Genomic DNA, 18,332 nt, shown 5'->3' on the forward strand with positions numbered 1-18,332 from the left:
CACCAGCCACCACAGTCACTGACCTACAGTGACAACAGTCACCTTGAAAGGACTTCAGGCTGAAGATCAGGATGAGGGGCTGTGTGCTCTGGGAAAAAAAAGTGTCAGAACAGGTCCTCAGATAGTTAGATCTCTTCAGGAGAAATGTTTTATGACCCTGGATTCTTACATCTTCCTGTACCTCTAACTACTGAAGCCATGAACTGAGATGTCTGTTGCTCACGACCTCAGCAACCCTCTACTGAGAGGTGTGCTTGGCTGCATGGACCCCCTTCACCAAAATCACATATATACAGACTTCCCTCTTGCCTCTCCAGAAGTTCTCAGAGCTCCCTGAGTCTGTCTCCCAAGTTATAATCCTCACTTGGGCTAAAATAAAATGTTCCATTTCTTTCTTAGACTGACGACTGGTTAACTGTTCATCAATAGCATGGGAGAGTAGATCAGAAAATCCCTAAACTGCAGGGAAAGAGGCCTGGTCTGGCTCCTGACGATGGTCACTGTTCTCATGCCTGATCATTCTGACCAACTCAATAATGCCTTTCTTTCTAGCGGTGCTTTTTAAATAACTACTCCACAAACACACTCCAATTCTCAATTCATTCTGTTTTCCTCTTTGTCATCTCAGATCTCTGTCACTTTCCAAGGAAGCAATCACACAACTTAAACCATACTGATCCGCTTTTTAGGGGCATGGGAAAAACATTACTTATCTCAATCTTGATTGATATGGATGCTAAGGCCATTTTATTTATTTCCCTGGATTTCTCAGTCTTATCTACACATTAGAATTCGCTAGGGGAGTTCCTGCTGTGGCATAACGGGATGGGCGCGGCATCTCTGGTGCGCTGGGAGGCAGGTTCGATCCCCAGCCTGGCCCAAAGTGTTAAAGGATCCAGCTGGATCCGATCCCTGGCCCGGGAACTCCATATGCCATAGGGCAGGCAATAAAAGAATCTACTAGGGATCTTTTTAGAATACTAATTACTGGAGTTCCCTGGTGGCTCGGTGGGTTTAGGATCCAGCAATGTCACTACTGTGGCTTGGGTCACTGCTGTGGCATGGGTTCGATCCCTGGCCAGGGAACTTTCCCATGCTGTGGGTGTGGCCAAAAAAACACTAATTATTGACTCTCCACTCTCTATTCCCCTATCCTGAGATTCTAATTAAATTGGCGAGGAGTAAAGCCATCATCATATTCCCCAGTGACTTAGTCTTTCCAACATTTGGTGGGTGTAATGGGTTGGTATCTTCTGGCTCCACCTGTCCCCAACAAAGCCAGTCCCGCAAATCATGGCTAAAAGCCAGCCTGCCAGATGACTCTTTCTGAATCAAGGCTCAATTCTGTAACTCCCTTCTTCCAAAACCTCCCCAAGCTCTTCCTTGTCTACTAAATTCGTTCTAGACTACTTCTTCTGACATTTAAGGCCAGCTACCATCTCACCCCAGGCCACCTTGACCACCCACTACTCCCCAAACCAACCTTTCAGTAGGACCATTTTAATCACTATTCTACAAAGGCAAAACTATGGAATGAGACAGCCAATCTAACAATCGCCATCAAAAGTATAAGCTGCTCAAAAGGCATGGCCCTTCGCTCTTTGTTACAGGTGTGCTAGATAAAAGTGAATCTGTTTGCATTAAGTAAACTAGTATAAGGATATAATTGGTAAATAGCTTCAGATAGTGCAGGCCCTGCAGTGTCAGCAGGTGGAAGAAAGCTGTGTCTTCCTCCAGGATCCATCCTAACTCTCAAGGCTTTGTCTAGCTTGCTGCGGGTAGCCTAACGTATGGCACAAATTGTAGCACCATCTCAGAAGGGGGGACTTATTTTCTCTTGATTTATTTCATATTTCTTACTCTGAAGTCAAAAGAGAATTACCTCTTGATCAAGAAAACATGACTTTGTAGCTACTAGTGTGAGAACTCTGAACTCCCAAGTATTTTGGGTGTATTTTCCCAAACTGGCAGCCCAGCCCAATCTCTGTAGGGGATTGGTGGGGCTGAGAACTACAAAGTAAAATGTCAGCCTTTATTTGTAAATTAGTTCCATCAGAGACATAGAAGCATGAAAATAGATTAGGGGTATTGTTATTTTCACCGGGATAATTAATCCCATGTCACTGAAAGGCTGATGGTCATTACAGTATTTCTTCATATGAATAGGAATTGCTCTCATGTGAGGTTTTGGGTTTGGGGTTTTTATTCATTTTTGGTTTTGGTGTGGGGTAGCTGTTTGAAGAATAAACTGTCTCTGGACCTTACTCTGTTTTACATGAAATTTAGAGACTAGGACTCCAAGAAACAACTGTTAATCAAACATACACCATCAAGTTGATCAACAAAACCACTTTGCTCTGTGGTTTCCCAAAATGGAGATAGTTGATTCCTCTCATTATCTTTCCATACTTCCTGAATCTTTAAACAAATGATACAACAGTACAAAAAATCCAGGAGAAGAACTTAAGGTGTGGGAATTAGAAAAAAATCGAGGTAGAGAAACTCGAATAATAGGGCATTAAAGACGGAATCAGGAGAGTTCCCTTCCTGGCTCGGCAGTTAATGAGCCCGACTAGTATCCATGAAGATGTGGGTTCCACCCTTGGCCTCATTCAGTGGGTTAAGGATCTGACGTTGCAGTGAGCTGTGGTGTAGGTCACAGACGAGGCTCCGATCTGGCATGGCTGTGGCTGTGGCTGTGGCTGTGGCTGTGGCATAGCCCGGTAGCTCCGATTCAACCCCTAGCCTGAGAACTTCCATATGCCGCAGGTGCAACCTAAAAGGCAAAAGAAAAAAAGAAAAGAAAGGAAAGGAGAGGAGAGGAGAGGAGCGGAGGGGAGGGGAGGGGAGGGGAGGGGAAAGGAAAAGAAAAGAAAAGAAAAAAGAAAAGACAAGACAAGACAAGACAAGACAAGACAAAAGACAAGACAAGACAAGACAGAGTCAGGCTGTGATGGGCAAAAGATTCTCTCTGTTCCTTTTGTCTGGAGCAACCCATTCCACCTGTGTCCATCTGGAACCCTAAGTGAACTGAAGAAGACCTTCTAGAGTTTACAAAGTGGCAGCAAAGTGACCCTTCTGACTGAAATAAATAGCAGCTTTCAATCAAGTCATCAGGAAAGTTTTCAAGCTTTTCCTAATGGCTCAGGCTCTAGATAAGACCAGACCTGACTTATTAAGGAAGGTCCTGGTGGCTGGTAAGTATTCTTCTAAATGATACAACAATCGTAACACATCAGTAAGCCCTCCAAGGTGGAAAATGGACCAAGGGAGTAACTATACACCAACTGGCTTAAATAATTATCCTAATCATCTAAGGAAATAAGTTTAATAAAAGCACTTATAATCTACTTCTCCTTAGATTACAAATATTAGTCCTAATCTTTATGATTATCGGATGACCCATCCCTCAGAAGTCATTATAAGCCTAAAGTCCACCCTCAAAGCTACCCTGTGAGTCAGTCTGTCTGTGGCAGAGGGTCCTGAAGGTCGAGGGGAAGGGGATGACAGGACCAGTATGGGAAGGGGCCGAGCAATAGGAACCACCTTTTTCAAGGAAACATGATGACTGAGAGTGCCCCAGAGCTGCTAGCTTGGCCATGTCACAGACTCCAGAGACCTCAGCTATGGTAACCCTCGACCCCAGTTCCTTTCATGACCCATGGCTTGTCCAGATGTTATCTGAGAGCAAATTCTAAATCCAGCCTAGCGTCAACAGTGATCACCCTGGGGGCAGTCGCTGTCTGCTTGAGCCTTGAGCACCATCTGCTCTCAGAGCTTCCTCCTGGGACTGCGGGACTGATGGCCAGGACAGGACCAGGGCTGAGCCAGTGAGCAGAAAGAGCAGAAAGTCTCAAAGGCCCCAGGTGAGAGCTTCTGATGGGACTAGACATTGTGTTACGGGGCTAACACAATGTCTACATCTTGCTCTATGTCCTTAGACAAATCTGCTCGCCTCCAAAGCTCACTGCATAGACTGTGCACTCACTCCTCTGGCTATGTTGCTGCAATGGCTGTTGCCGATAAGGCTGACTGAGCCTTAGTTTTGTGGGCACCACATCAGACTCTCAGAACCTGTGCCACTGATAAAGGAGAGATAAGGACCCAAGTTTTTCTTTACTTTGAAACAATCAGGCAGACAAGTCTCAAAGAGCACAAAGGAGTGAATGGGGAGTTTGCGTCTGCACTCCCTTTTAAGGTCGATGATGTATTAGCCACAGCATGGTCTCCAAAGAGAAACGGAAGAGGAAAGCACAGAACCTTATCAAAAAAATGCAGCCAGCCAAATCCCTGCCCTTCAGTTATACTTCTTTTAAAGTCCAGGATAATTATTCACCGGTTTCTATTCTGAAGTTGGTAACGACGACGGTAATAAATCTATTTCCCTTCCTTCAAGCTCTGAACTCAGTGAACTAAAGGATGAAGCTCCAGAAAAGCTTCCTTAAAAAAATTTTAAAAAATAAAAGATTCATTTCTAGAACTAACCCTGAAGAAAAATCCAGGACCAGAAAATCTGGACTCCCGGGTCCTCTTCCCAAGGCTAGAAGCAGGGCCCCAGGATGCTGAGGAGAAAAGGGAAGATTTTCCACAGTCCTGAAGTGACCTTCCCCTCCCCCAGCCTCTGGCAGTGGCTCCTGATGGATGACACTTTATGGGCCACTAAGGGGCTGTATCCAGCTGGCCACACTCCTCAAGGGAGTGGCTTCTAGAACAAGGAGGGGTTGGGGGCTGCAGGGCCCACTCACCTTCCTGTTCCCTATCAGGGAAAGACCTGTAATTAGTAAAATATTATGGAAAGGCCTTCCTACCTTAGCTTTGAACTCGTTGGAGTTTACCTAAGGTAAGGGTTAGAAAACTGACTCTGTGTGTGTGTGTGTGTGTGTGAAAAAATGCATTTTATAATTTTCTGTCCATTTCACATTTTTAAAATAATCTGTGTGCAGTGCCTTTTTCAGATATTTATGTTTTCAAATATTAATAATCAAATCTAAAATATTTAACATTGTTCTGTATTGCTGGATTTACTTGGAGGTTATTTCTGTTTTCAGATACCGTCTTTTTTTTTATTTAATGTTATTGAAGTATAGCTAATTTACTATGTTGGGTTCATTTCTGCCATACAGCAAAGTATTCAGTTATATGCATACACATACCCATTCCCATACAGGTGACCACAGAATACTGAGTAGATTTCCTTGTGCTATCCAGCAGGTCCTTCCGGACCATCCACTCCAGACACAAAAGTTGTACATGACCCACTCCCAAACCCCCATCTGACCTTCCAGACCTCCCATTCCCCACCTCCTTGTCCCTGCCTCAGTCCACTCAGGACAAAAGGACACCTCCTTTCCAGCAGAAGCTTCTCAGCCAGCAGGGCCCTGCACGCAGCACTGGGTTCCACTGTTGGCTGCAGGTCACCCCAGACATAAAGCTGCCGGGACCTAAAACCTTGGTAAACACACCACAGAATCAGCTCCTCGGTGGTATAGATACTTCACAGAGGGAGGGAGCATATTTTGAGCCTGCACTTCCGAATAATAAATGCTTATTATATTAAAGTTAGGGTTCTGAAAGGTGACAGCTAAAGAATTAACTAGTCAAAGACTTGCATCTTTGAGTCACCATGCTTTTGTTAATCTGTTCTATTAACTTTATAAGCAATGCATATGTGGCTTCAATTTCACCACGAAATTATAAGCATACGGAGGAGTTAAACGAGGGACCTGATTAACACTTTGTTGTTGGATACTGACTGCTCAGAGTAAAAACAAACAAGTTATTTCAAAATATTTCTAGAGACTTAAGAAGAGAAACATGACAGAAAGGACTGAATTCTTGCCTTCTCATCCTACATAAAATAACAAAACACACATAGGTTTTTATTCCCCATCCACTTCGTTCATCTCCTTGCCATTTAGGCTAATACGCATTTCATTCCTTTGTCCCATATCTCCTGGATAAAGTGGGACTCCCATGAAATCAGGGATTTTTAATTCTTGTCAATGATAATATCATCTGAGCCTAAAACAGTGACTGGCACACAGTAGGTGCTCAATAAACAGGCCCCAGGAACATTAAGAATCAAAATATATAGATATATATTTTTTGGTTTGGGGGATGTGGGGGTGGTGCCCTCAGCATGCAAAAGTTCCCAGGCCAGAGATCGTGACCTACACCATAGCAGTGACCCAAGCCATAGCAGTGACAATGTCAGATCCTTAACAGCTAGGCCACCAGGGAACTCCTAGACATATTGAATGCAAAGCAATATATACACTTCGGAGAATATAGGGGTGTGTGTGTGTGTGTAATAAAATTAACATACCTCAAATATTATACGTTTAATCATTTATCAAATAACCATGAGCTAATTTAACACACAGAGTTAAAGCCTGCTATGAAGTACTAAGTAAATAAGCACAAAGAGATCCAAACTGACCCAAGAGGAATTAAATTAAATGGAAACTAGTCTCAGTAATAATGTACATTAACATACAAGCAATGGCAGAACGAAGTTGTCTATTTTTTTAAAGGTTCATTGTATTTCCTCCTTTCTGTGAGGGAAACTCCTGATTTCTGGGTAGTCTCTGGCTCCTGAGTCCTCGCCTGGCTCTGACCCCTGTCTTGGACTGACCATGAGCTTCTGTTGCTTGCTCGCTCTTGACAATTTGCCTGAAATGAACTACTGTTCCTTCCTGTCTTTCAGCCTCTGTGTACTTCCGGAGCCAACAAGTTCTGTGTCCTGGTCCCAACATCCGCCTTGGTTTTCCTAGTCCTGATTAACCACACTGCTCCCACAGGCCAGCGAATCACCAGCAACACAATGGATCTACTCAGATCCCTGCTCTCCCACTTAGGGCCTGACCATCGAGTCCAAAGTGTGAATTACCAAGACACAGGCTTGAAGGTAGTTGTGAGTTGTGAGTTACACAGGAATATGCAGTGCCTGACACTAAACAAATGCATGGTAAGTGATGATGTCCATATTACCCTGGGACTTTTTTTTTTTTTTTTTTTGGTGGGGGGAGACTTGAGAAACTTTTTTAAATTACACCAAATCCCCAAATCTCCCAAACTCTTCTGTAGTGAAAGTTTTAAGTAGGGTGGAGGGACCATTAGGGAACCCTTATGAACTTACCTGAAAAAAAAAAAAATACTAAATGGATTTCCATGTGGGCAAAAATGTATTATTTTAGAGGGAAGGAATCCAAATGGTATTTTAAGGACAACAGGTTCTTAGGGTAAAGGAATCCAAGAATTAATATAAAACCATGTTCTGAGGAACAAGCCTAAAGAATCTCTGAGTCCCAGAAGGTGGCAGAGACTACCTTTGCTTCTCAATATTAATTCTCCACTTCTTAATTTTGGTATAAAACGCCCCACGTCTCAGCTGCACACGTGGCTGATCAACCAGATACCACATTTCCCAGTCTCCCTTGCGACAGCCGACAGCTGTTTTCTGAGGTTCCGGTCAAGGATGAGGAGGAAAGGGAGCCGTGGAATTTGTCTCCCACCCTCCGCCCCCCTGGGGCTGTAATATGAAAGACGTCCTGGTGAGGAACTTCAACCATATGGACAAAAACAACACCCTAGTGTGCTGGTTCCCCAACCTCCTCTGAACACTGGAACCACGTGGAGAAACGATATAAAACACTGGCTCTCTGTCTTACAGACTCTGATTTAGTCAGTCCTAGGCGATGGTGGAGCAGTCAAGATAGAAGGACCAAGGGTTGCTGGATGACTTGATGGAGCTGAGCTGCTTACTCCCCTGGACACTGCTGGGCAATAGCACTGAAAAATTCAATAACCAGAGCTCCAAAAGAGGATGCAAAAAAAGGCATGTTGATTACATACCGCTTTCATATTCACAAACAATCCTTCTGTGTTGTTTAAACTACTGTTGTTTGGCCCCAGAGAGAGCAGCTGAACAAATATCCTTATAAATATACATAACAAAAAAAATCTGATCTTTCGGAAAAAGAATTATAAGTACAGGTTAAAAAAAAAATAAAAAACACTGTTCTTTTTCTAAAGGATACGAGTAGCAAAAGAAGAGTATCATTTTAGCGTAATCCAGGGAAATCACTGGTGAGCTAGAGAAGATTCATTAAAGAAAAACTAAAAATAAATTTTAAACATTTAGATTACTCAGTTTGACAAGACAAAAGGCTAGAAAAAAAATTGTTTGCCATTTCATTAATAATTTGTATAAGTCAATAAGAATTTGGAAGTAAAATGTGAAACCCCAAAAGAGATGACTTTAGGATACAGTTAAATAATGGTTTATCTTAGAAGTCCATTTCTGATAGGCTACAGGTTAGACTGCTTTTTGCTTTTTTCTTTTTGGCTGTGCCTGTGACACGTGGAAGGAACTGAATCCATGCAGCAGTGACAACACCAGATCCTTAGCCTGCTGAGCCAGAAAGGAACCCCTAGAATGCTTTAATAAAGAAATGAATGGACTCCATTTTTGTTCCTCTATCATCCTCAACATATGACTTCTATTTTATGGTCCAAAATGGCTGCCCTATCACCTGCCATCACATCCTCATTCCATCAGGGAAAGGAGGAGAGCATATAATATACTCTTTTGTTATAAGAGAACACCTTTGAAGTTATCTATGCCATTTTTGCTCACATCCTGCTGTCCAGAACCCATACATATGCCCACACTTAACTACAAGGGAGGCTGAGAAATACTGTCTTAAGCCAGACAATCATGTACTGAGCTAAAACTTATCACTACAGAAGAAAGGAATATTGGAAATTGGAGGGCAATTAGAAGTCTCTGCCAGAGGTCTCATTATAAGAAGGACAAGAAAAACTGTGATAAAAGTATGTCTAGGATATTCCAAAAATGTGTAGAATGTAATATACATATAGAAATTTTCTATATATATTATTAAAATTACACTAAGTCAAACACAGCATAGACATACAGCGTAGAAAATGAAAGTCCTATCTACTCTTATAATTTCACCTCTGGGAAAATAATAAGTTATTAACAGAATCTTGGAATGTGTGGGCCTGGGACTAACATGTAGGTGAAATCATGTCTTTCCATAGCTCTTCCCCTACTGTCACCAACAGAAATAAAACTTTGGGAGATGTCATTTTTGAAATTCTAAGATTCCTTCTCTTTGGGGCAAGAGCCTCAAATAAGAAAAAAAAAAAATAGAATCCAAGGGAGTATGAAAGCAAGGCCAAGATGAGGCATTGCAAAGCATCAAAGGAAGACATCAATGATTCTTGCACAACCACTGCAAGATCACAGTGATCACAGCCATCTATAAAGCCTCTCCTCCTGGCAAGAACACAACTTAAACAGATAAGGAAAAAATCACAAAAGTGGCAAAGTCAAGTCAAACACAGACATCAACACTTATTTGACTTTCTCCGAGAAACAAAGCTTTAAAGTGAATAAAAATGCTTACCCATTCATAATTTTGCTATAAACCCAGAAAACAGTTTTATATCAGTATTCTAAATTTAACCAGCTAGAGTCATTTCTTAAGTATGATACCATTTAACCTTTTCAAATGAAGGGCTTGCCTTTTCATGGAAAATATGCATTTAGCACTAATGGAAGAACACACAGTCCTTGGCTTAGATATTCTCCAACAAAATCGGTCCTTTTTTGTACACTATGCTTAGGTACACAGCAAGGCTAGAATAAAAAAAAATTATTCAAAAATTCAAAGTCTGAAAGCATCTATACTAACCGTAAGTGTTTAAATATCATAACCTCAAGTTAACATCAATTTTCTTAAAATCATAGTCACTGAACTCATGGATCAAAGGCAAATGGAAAGGTTTATGGAAATGGGGAAAAAAATTTTAAAAAGAAGTTTTTATTAGATGTGGAGGATTTGAATAATTACACTCAGAACCATAGGAAGAGTGCCCCAACCACACTTTCAAGCAAAGACACATTTACGAAATTAAGAATAACAAAAATGCATCTTTTATGAAAGTACATACTATAAGAAAGATTTTTTTATGAATAAAAACAAAAACAACTATTTTAGGTCAAGCCAATTATACCCCAAACTCAAGCATAACAATTTTATTTGGTATTAAAATATAATGCCAGGTATATAGTAAAAGAAAACTCAAGAGACAAGTACTGAAAAAAAATGTCATGTGTTCCAGCTCATTCTTAGGCTTCAGCTCAGACACTCCTGAAGCCAAAACCCCCAATGACAGTATAATCTCCAAATCTAGTGGCCTCTTCAGTCTTCACAACACCTACATCAGTAAAGCTCTGAGAGTTTAAGACTACTCTCTCCTGGCTCTTTGTTTCAACCTTTGATGGCTTAGTCCAAGGCCCCAGTACACTCTATGCTTCCTCTAGACTTTAAATTCCGGCGACCTGACATCCTACTCTTAGTTAGTATGTTTTCTTCCTTGAATTGCTCATCTTGTGTCACCTCATCTACCCAATAGCTTCAATATATATGATTAGCTACTTTTTACATCTCTAACTTTTGCCCCAAATTCTTGCTAAGTTCCACATTCCTATCTTCAAAAATCATAGCAGAATTTGCAGCTCAGCAAGTCAAAAACCAAATTCACATTTGTCCTTCTCCCCACGCTGTTCTGCTCCCTACATTCCATTTCTGAGTTAATGTCACGCTTCGTCCTGTCTCAAACTAGAAACCACCCTAACGTTCTCCGTTCTGCTTAAACCTCCACTTTTAAGTGAACATAAACACTAAAGATTCTACCCAAGACATGTCTCATGTTTGTTGCGTGTTTGATGTTTTGTGGTTTGGTCTGATTTTGTTTGAGTTTTGTTTGAGTTTAGTGTTTTATCTTCATCACTGCTTCCACCGTAGATCAGACATTCCACACTTCTTACCTGGACCAATGAAATGGCAGAAACGACTAATGGGTAAACAGACTTCGATCTTTGTTCCTCAATTCTGGTGACAAAATTCTCTTGCTAAGGAACAGAACTCATCTCAATAAATACCACTCATGTTAATGTCATCAAATTATAATATGCTATAATTAGCAGATGAAACCATAAGAATAAAGACACATCCCTCTGTGGAGAGATTAGATTCTTGCCATATAATTAACACTCCGAAAATCAGAATTATGAAAGAGCCCCTCTGAAGTCACGGTGTGTTTACCACAAGAGTCAAGACATCTTAAGGGCTGCTCCCTGATCCCACCTGCCCAACTACACATTCAGGCTAATGACTAGGAAAAAAGTACACAGTCAAGTCAGCCCAGGAGTAGTGCCCAGCCAGGGGGTCAATGAGGAGCTGTCTTAGGGCTCAGGATAAAACTAGGGCAGGGTCTGCAAACCCTGAGAGCGAGATCACTTTGGTAGGGGCGGAAATCTATATCCCACAAGCTAGATTAGGTTTAGGTTTCATGTCATTTCCAGGATTTCATGGCCTCTGTCCTCCTTAGTAGATAGTAACAGCTGTTTGAAGGTCCTGACCTGTCCCAGATTAAGAGGAGCAAGAAAAGGCCTCCTCGGTATGCTTGTGTGGACTGCTGAAGACGGGGCATCTGCTGAGCACCAAAGAAGTGCTGGAAATGGAGATGGAGAAGAAGATCTCCCAAGGTGAAACTCAGAGACACAGACTCAGGGAATCGTGGCCTGGCAACTTCTTCCCACCAGAGACCCCCTTCCCAGTGCCAACCCTGGAGGACTCAGACTTGCTTCTTATTAATAAGAGAGCAAGTGTCCCCACAATTGCCTTCCCCTTGCTCTTACTTGAAGTCAGAATTCTTAAGAATGGAGCCCTTCTCCAACTGGGCTGAACTTACCCCATCTCCTACCAATATCCTCCAAGCATCTAGAACTCTTTAATCCTATGAATGAAGACTGTTTCAGCACCCAAGCATGCCAGGTCATGCCAGCACCCCGTAGCATGCCATATCATGGTCACACTCAACATGTGCCTCTTTCAGGATGGCTCATTCTCTCCTGAGTCTGGCACATTCCTCCTCATCCTTCAAGAGTCAACTCTATCATCACCTCTTCCCAAAGCTTCCCTTGACCCAGACTGAGGGAGTCCTGTGATGCCTCCCTGCCACTTTGTTTTTTACTCTGTCATTTCGCCTTCCACGTGGTATGTGATCATTTGTATACCAAGGGTTTGGGCTGCCATGTATGATTGTGAGAGGATAGAATTTAACCCGTAACATAAGCCTAAGCATAATGTGTTGAATCAATTTATCTTTACCGAGGAACACTGGATCATGACTTGAAAGAAGTTGTTTCCAGATTCATTCAAACCATTTTGTTTGCTTTTGCTGTATTTGCCTATTTGCTTTCTTGAACACCTGCTATTTACAAAGCACCTGATATTTACTTGGCCTCTCGATGAGGCCAGGAAAATCGTACACAGGAAGTAAATGCACCATCTCTCTTCTCTTAAAGTTTACCACCCAGATAAGTGGTTCTAACTGCTTTAGCAAAAAAAAAAAGAAAAAAAAAAGAAAAAGAAAAAAATCAGAAGAAGGTGGGGCTATGCCAGGAGATGCCAGGGTGGAGAACCTGAAGCCACACAATTCAGCTCCCCCCGACCCTCTGCAGGGACCCCTGAAGCCAAATCCCAGAACCGTGGAGGTCTAAGGAGCACCATTTGAGACAGCTAAGAGAGACACATATATTAAGCCAAATCAGATAAGAAATGTGCAGTTGTTCAGTAAACTATAAAGCACTATACTAACTCTGGCTGTCGTTCATAGAATACAACCTGTGGTCTCTGACCTAAAGCCAACTGAGCATTTACAGGATTCCTGTGGGAAGGACACACTGACCAAAGGGAAATACACAGGAAGAAAACGAAGAAGAGACTCAGAGACACAGAAAAGAGGCAGAGGAGAACATAAGAAACAAAAATCCTAAACTCAGCATGACCAACATACATGGCTCTGTACAGCAACTACAGCATCAGGGGAAACAACAGTAACTCTTTACAGAGCCTCCTGTGAGCCAGATACTAGGCGAGGTCCAATGCCCTCATCTTCTCTTCCCCACAGCATCCTAAAGAAATGCTAACATTTCCCCATTTTATAGATAAAAGAAAAATGGGGTGTGCAAAATCATAAACGTATCCAAAGGTACATAGTAAATTAGGATTCATATTCTGTGGTAGCTGAGAGCAAAGCCTGGACAGTTAACAAACTGCAAAATCTTCTGTTTACGAGACACCTAGCTCAAAGTCTGTATCTTATTGTGTCAATGATGTGGAATAACCGTGTTTCTGCTTTGCCAGGAACAATCCCAGTTTACACCTGTTTCCCTATGTCGTATTAATAGCACACACTTTCACTCTCAGGAGTGTCCCAGTTTAAAAGAAACAGTGTATGACCACCCTGCCTCAATGCCACCTGCCACAGTGAAATGTGTCTACACAATTTTCCGGGGCCAATGTAAAATTCAAAAGGCATAAAAGAAAGTGCTATTAAAGGTACTCATGTATAAAGCTGTTTTCTTTCTTTCATGTATCTGCTCTGCTCACACCCCACTATCCTACTAGACTTCGCCTGCAAAGCATAAGTTAGAGGACAAAATTAGCAAGAATTTCAAGACAGTGCTAACAGAGCATTAAACTAAGTTTGAGGTCCTTTGAAATGGGCAGCCCTGTGCGACCATATAGGATACACCCTTGAAGTTGGCCCTACTCTGTCCTTTCTCCAGGAAACAGTTACAACATACTACTGTACAGACTGGACACCAAATACTGGATATTAGGTCTATAAAGGCATTTTTAGAAAAAAAAATAGAGTATTTCTAATGAAACATAAAATTTCATTACCCAAGCAAAACAAGAACATAAATTCAAAAAATTTTGTCCCTCCCTACCATTTTATCTATGACCTAAAAATAATGAATCCAGAAAATGTAATATAACCATGATCTCCAATGAAAATTTAGACTACAATGACTTGAAATAACAATGTGTTACAAAGACTTTAATACCTCAATGCCCAATTAAAATCATGTTTCTCTTTTAAATGCAGGTACTACATTTAAGAGAATGCTTTTGATACATGATACACATATGCCTGAGTGAAGCTTAGGTAACTTCCACTATCTACACAGACCAAATCAAAAGAAAACAATCAGAAATTTAAGGATGACTGAGGAAGGGTCCCTCAAAATTGGGTTAGAGGTTAGAATATGGGTCAGCTCACTGATTCCTCCATTCATTCATTCAGTAAGCATTTATTGAGTCCTTACAGTGTCACAAGCACTGCACAGAAGTCTGGGCCAACACAGATGAGCAAAACGTAGCCCTGTCCTCAAGAAGCTTACATTCTAGTAGAATGAGACAAAAGTAAACAGATGCATGCATAAGCTTCCTCTGGTGCCACAGAAAAAGTGACTACAAGGAAGAGTAGGTACTTAACACTGAGCCCTCTAGCCTGGGCAGGAGATGAAGGAGGCTTAAAAGCTCCATAGGAATCCAGCAGGTAGCAAAGGGCCAGGGAAGAGGAGAAGAGGCCTGAGAAAGCATGGAACCCATGGGAAGAGTAAGCCACTCAAAGGAACAGTAGCAAGCTTCCAGGATAGAGTCTTGTTCAATCAGGAAGTGTGTGCCTGAGTGGCAACTAGAGAGAAGGTGCATACAGATTGATACTATACATGGAGAAAAAAGGCAATGCCCATGGACTGTCTGGGGGGTAAGGGGGCAGGATGCTCTCTCCTTAAATGACCAAAGGTTGGAGAGGAGAAGAGAAAGCAATTAAAAGTATAAAAGATCTTGAGAGTTTCCGTTGTGGTACAGCGGAAATGAATCCGACTAGGAACCATGAGGATGAGGATTTGATCCCTGGCCTCGCTCAGTGAGTTAAGGATCGAGAGTTGCCCTGAGCTGTGGTGTAGGCCACAGACGTGGCTCGGATCCTGAGTTGCTGTGGCTGTGGCATACGCCAGCATAAAAGACCTAATTTTTTTTAATTTTCCCTCCAATTCATATGATCATTTAATCAAGAAAAATACTACTACTTTGTTCGCTTCTTTATGGGTCTATAAGTAAAAATATGTTCCTGGTTTAAAAAAAATATATATATGTATATGTATATGTGTGTGTGTGTGTGTGTGTGCATATATATATATATATATATATGAGTTCCCATTGTGGCTCAGCGGAAACAAATGTGAGTAGTATCCATGAGAATGCAGGCTCGATCCCTGGTCTTGCTCAGTGGGTTAAGCATCCGGCGTTGCCCTGAGCTGTGGTGTAGGTCACAGTTGCAGCCTAGATCTGGTGTTGCTGCATCTATGGTGTAGGCTGGAAGTAGTAGCTCCGATTCAACCCCTAGCCTGGGAACTTCCATATGCCACGGGTGTGGCCCTAAAAAGACAAACATGTATATATATTTTATATATTTTTTTATCTCTTTGTAATAAAGATAAGTGTTACCCTTCATCCATGTTGATGACTTGTAGATGGACAGAAAGCAAAAACAATGACTAACCTAACAAATATTTAAATTTGAGTTAGGAAGTCATTATCACCTTTTTGCAACAAATTTACCACTGTAGTTATTTAACACTACAGCTATTTTTTCAAAAATAACTTCGTTTGTCTGCATTTCTGACCATTCCTTTGGATGGATTCCTAGAAGAGGAATTACCAGGCCAAAGGGTTTGAATGTTTTTCAAGCTCTTGGTATGTATCAGTTCAGGCTAAAATTAAAACTAGATTGACTACATCAACGGAAGGTGACCACATAAAATAGATGGAAATTAAATGTTGCTATAAAGAATACCCCCAAAAGAAAATCTAATAATGTATTATAAGTAGATCTTAGGATCTGAATGGTTATAAAACGAAAAGGAAGTCAGGGTAAATTTCTGTTTAGGAAGACACTCAGGCCAATTATCGCACTTGTATGTGTGAACATGTACATAAAAAATAACGAACAATGAAAAGTAGAAGAGTCCATAATTTCTGAAGGAGATAAGAAGAATGAAATCATAAAACGATCGACTGATAAAGAGTAAAATGTCATTTATTCTTTACTGCCCACAATTTCTTCTCTAACTCTATATAGCACAAAATTACCAATTTTAACTATCAGTTGTTAAGATTAGATGGAAAATTGGTATTTCAAATAAAAATCAACAATTGGTTTTTAAGGTGCGTTAGGTTAGCTATTTCTGTAAATCAATACTTTTTTCATATACCTCCAAGAAGGAGTAACTAATGCAACCTAAGAAGTGACTCTGATTCTTCAAAAGCCAAAGGACCTGGTCACCAACAAAGTTTCATGAAAGCCAAATCTGAAGCTATGAAAAGTCAAACCTATTTAGAAATACGCTTCTTTGACACTGCTGCATGGAAGGGTACAATTTTATTTATCACCAATGATCCGTATATTCTCAGATATCCATACATTTCCAAAGAATGTGGCCCCTGGGCCCTCAAGTATATTGATTTTAATTTGAGAAGTCAACCAGAAGTCAACCTGTGCATCCCACATCCCTCCAGCCAGTGCTTTTTCCTTCTTGCCAAAGCCAAGAAGTGAATTTCCTCTCACAATTATCATCAGGTAGTTTCCCTCTTTTCAGAAAACTGAGCAGGAAGTTTGGTCTTTGAGACATTTCCCTTCAGACCAAGGTGGTATGGAAGAGGGTGGTGCAAGAAAAAGGCTAGAAGATTTGAGAGAGATTTTAGCAAAGACTAAAAAAGTCCTCAGTCTCTGAATGATGCTCTCCCGCGCCTCTGGGCGGAGAGAAGCCAATCGTCAGATTCTGTCTTTACAGCGGCGAATGGACAAAAATTCAACTTTTGAGTGATGTCTACGAAGTTTCTTCACTCAGTTTTGCCCCTCCTGGCCCTAAAATGAATGAAACATTTTCAAAGCAAACTTCCAGTGAGTCAAGCTGAAACTGTGAAACAAAGTTCCTTCCAGTTCTACGAAATCTTGAACTTGTTGGATGGAAGCTTTATTAATTACACCCCTTTCCCGGGCTCAAGGTGAACAGGGCACCCAGAAGCTGAACGAGGCGGTGCAGATTTAAACCCCGGGGGGTGGGGGGGAGGAGAGGGGAGGATCAGGACGAGGTGAACACCACATGTGGCTTTAATATCCAACAGCTGCTGGAGATCATAACCCCGCTGCTCTCTGTACCCCCCACCAGAATCCTATGCTTCAAAGATTATTATAACTAAAGGGACTTCACTGCCAGGTAAGCTGAACAATGAACTCGAGCTCCAGAAGAATCCAGAACTTTTTTTGTTTGTTTTTAAACTAAACGTACCTGAATGTAGCCACCAAGCGAGTTTTCAGACAAAATCCCACCGGGGGAAGAAGAGAAGGGGCGGGGGGACTTGCACCACGCATTGATCAGACCAGGGCGAGGGTTAGAGAAGAGTGAGGAGCTATGCGGCCACGGGCGTCCCGGTAACCAGAGCCGTCTCCCACTCCTGCTAACTTTTCCAACCCGCAGCTCTCCCTCCAAGCCCACCCCCCACCCCCAAATGGATGCTTCTCTAGGCAGTAAAACTCCCCCCGGGGACCCAGCGACCGCGCGCGGGTTCGGGTGCCGGAGATGCCCCAACCGGTCCCCGCGCACACAGGGGTCGCGGCGCCGGGACACTCACCGACACCAGAAACTCCAGCGTGCCCACGTAGTCGCGCTCGGTCTTCTGCAGCTCGCTCAGCACGCACACGCGCAGGCGGAGCTGCTTCTCCAGGTCCCGGGCGCTCTCGGCGCGGCTGTCCCCGCGGCTCTCGTCGCTCATGGTGGGCGCCGTGCTGCGCGCCGCTGCCCCGGCCCAGCGCCGCCAGAAGGGACAGTAGTGGCCGCCTCCGCCGGGTCCGCGGAGGGACGGGCGACTTTACGCGCCGCGAGGAGCGGGGGGCGGGGGGCGGGGGCAGAGGAGGGGGCGCCGGCCGCTCGTCCAGCGCGGACGGCGGGGAGGCTCTGCCGCCGAGGCCACTCCGGGGCGCTCGGGTTGCAGCCCGGGACCTGCGCACCGCGTCCCGCGGCTCTGGCCTCACACGGCCCGGGCTGGAGGGGAAGCGGCTCTGGCGGCCCCAGCGGTGACTTGGACATTAATCAAATGCTTTGTATCCATGTGACTCTGACCCTTTACCCTTCGCCAAATCTCAGGAAAAAGGAAGCACAACCCTGGGGAAGTGGGTGGCGTGCCAGCTAACTAAACACACCACACACACGCACACACACGCGCGCGCGCGCGCACACACACACACACACACACACACACGCACGGAGCGCTGGAGATGGAACTAATTGGAGATTCCCAAACCTAGGAGGACAGGCTCCAAGACACAGCTCGAGGGTTGCTCCTCTAACTCCCGCCTATTGTTTAGCTTTAATGTGCTTT

General features: G+C 42.9%; 1 protein-coding gene across 1 annotated transcript in view; it reads right to left on the reverse strand.

The window, feature by feature from the left end:
• PREX2 (phosphatidylinositol-3,4,5-trisphosphate dependent Rac exchange factor 2) overlaps positions 1–17,738 on the reverse strand; it is a 280,051-nt gene extending 262,313 nt beyond the window's left edge. The window contains exon 1 of the mRNA XM_047783794.1: positions 17,586–17,738. Within this exon, the coding sequence (XP_047639750.1) occupies positions 17,586–17,726 (141 nt within the window). The 5' untranslated portion in view covers positions 17,727–17,738. The remainder of the gene's footprint in view (positions 1–17,585) is intronic.
• Positions 17,739–18,332: the final 594 nt, after the last annotated feature.

This window comes from Phacochoerus africanus, chromosome 6 (genome assembly GCF_016906955.1).
Source record: "Phacochoerus africanus isolate WHEZ1 chromosome 6, ROS_Pafr_v1, whole genome shotgun sequence".
Taxonomy (NCBI): Eukaryota; Metazoa; Chordata; class Mammalia; order Artiodactyla; family Suidae; genus Phacochoerus; species Phacochoerus africanus.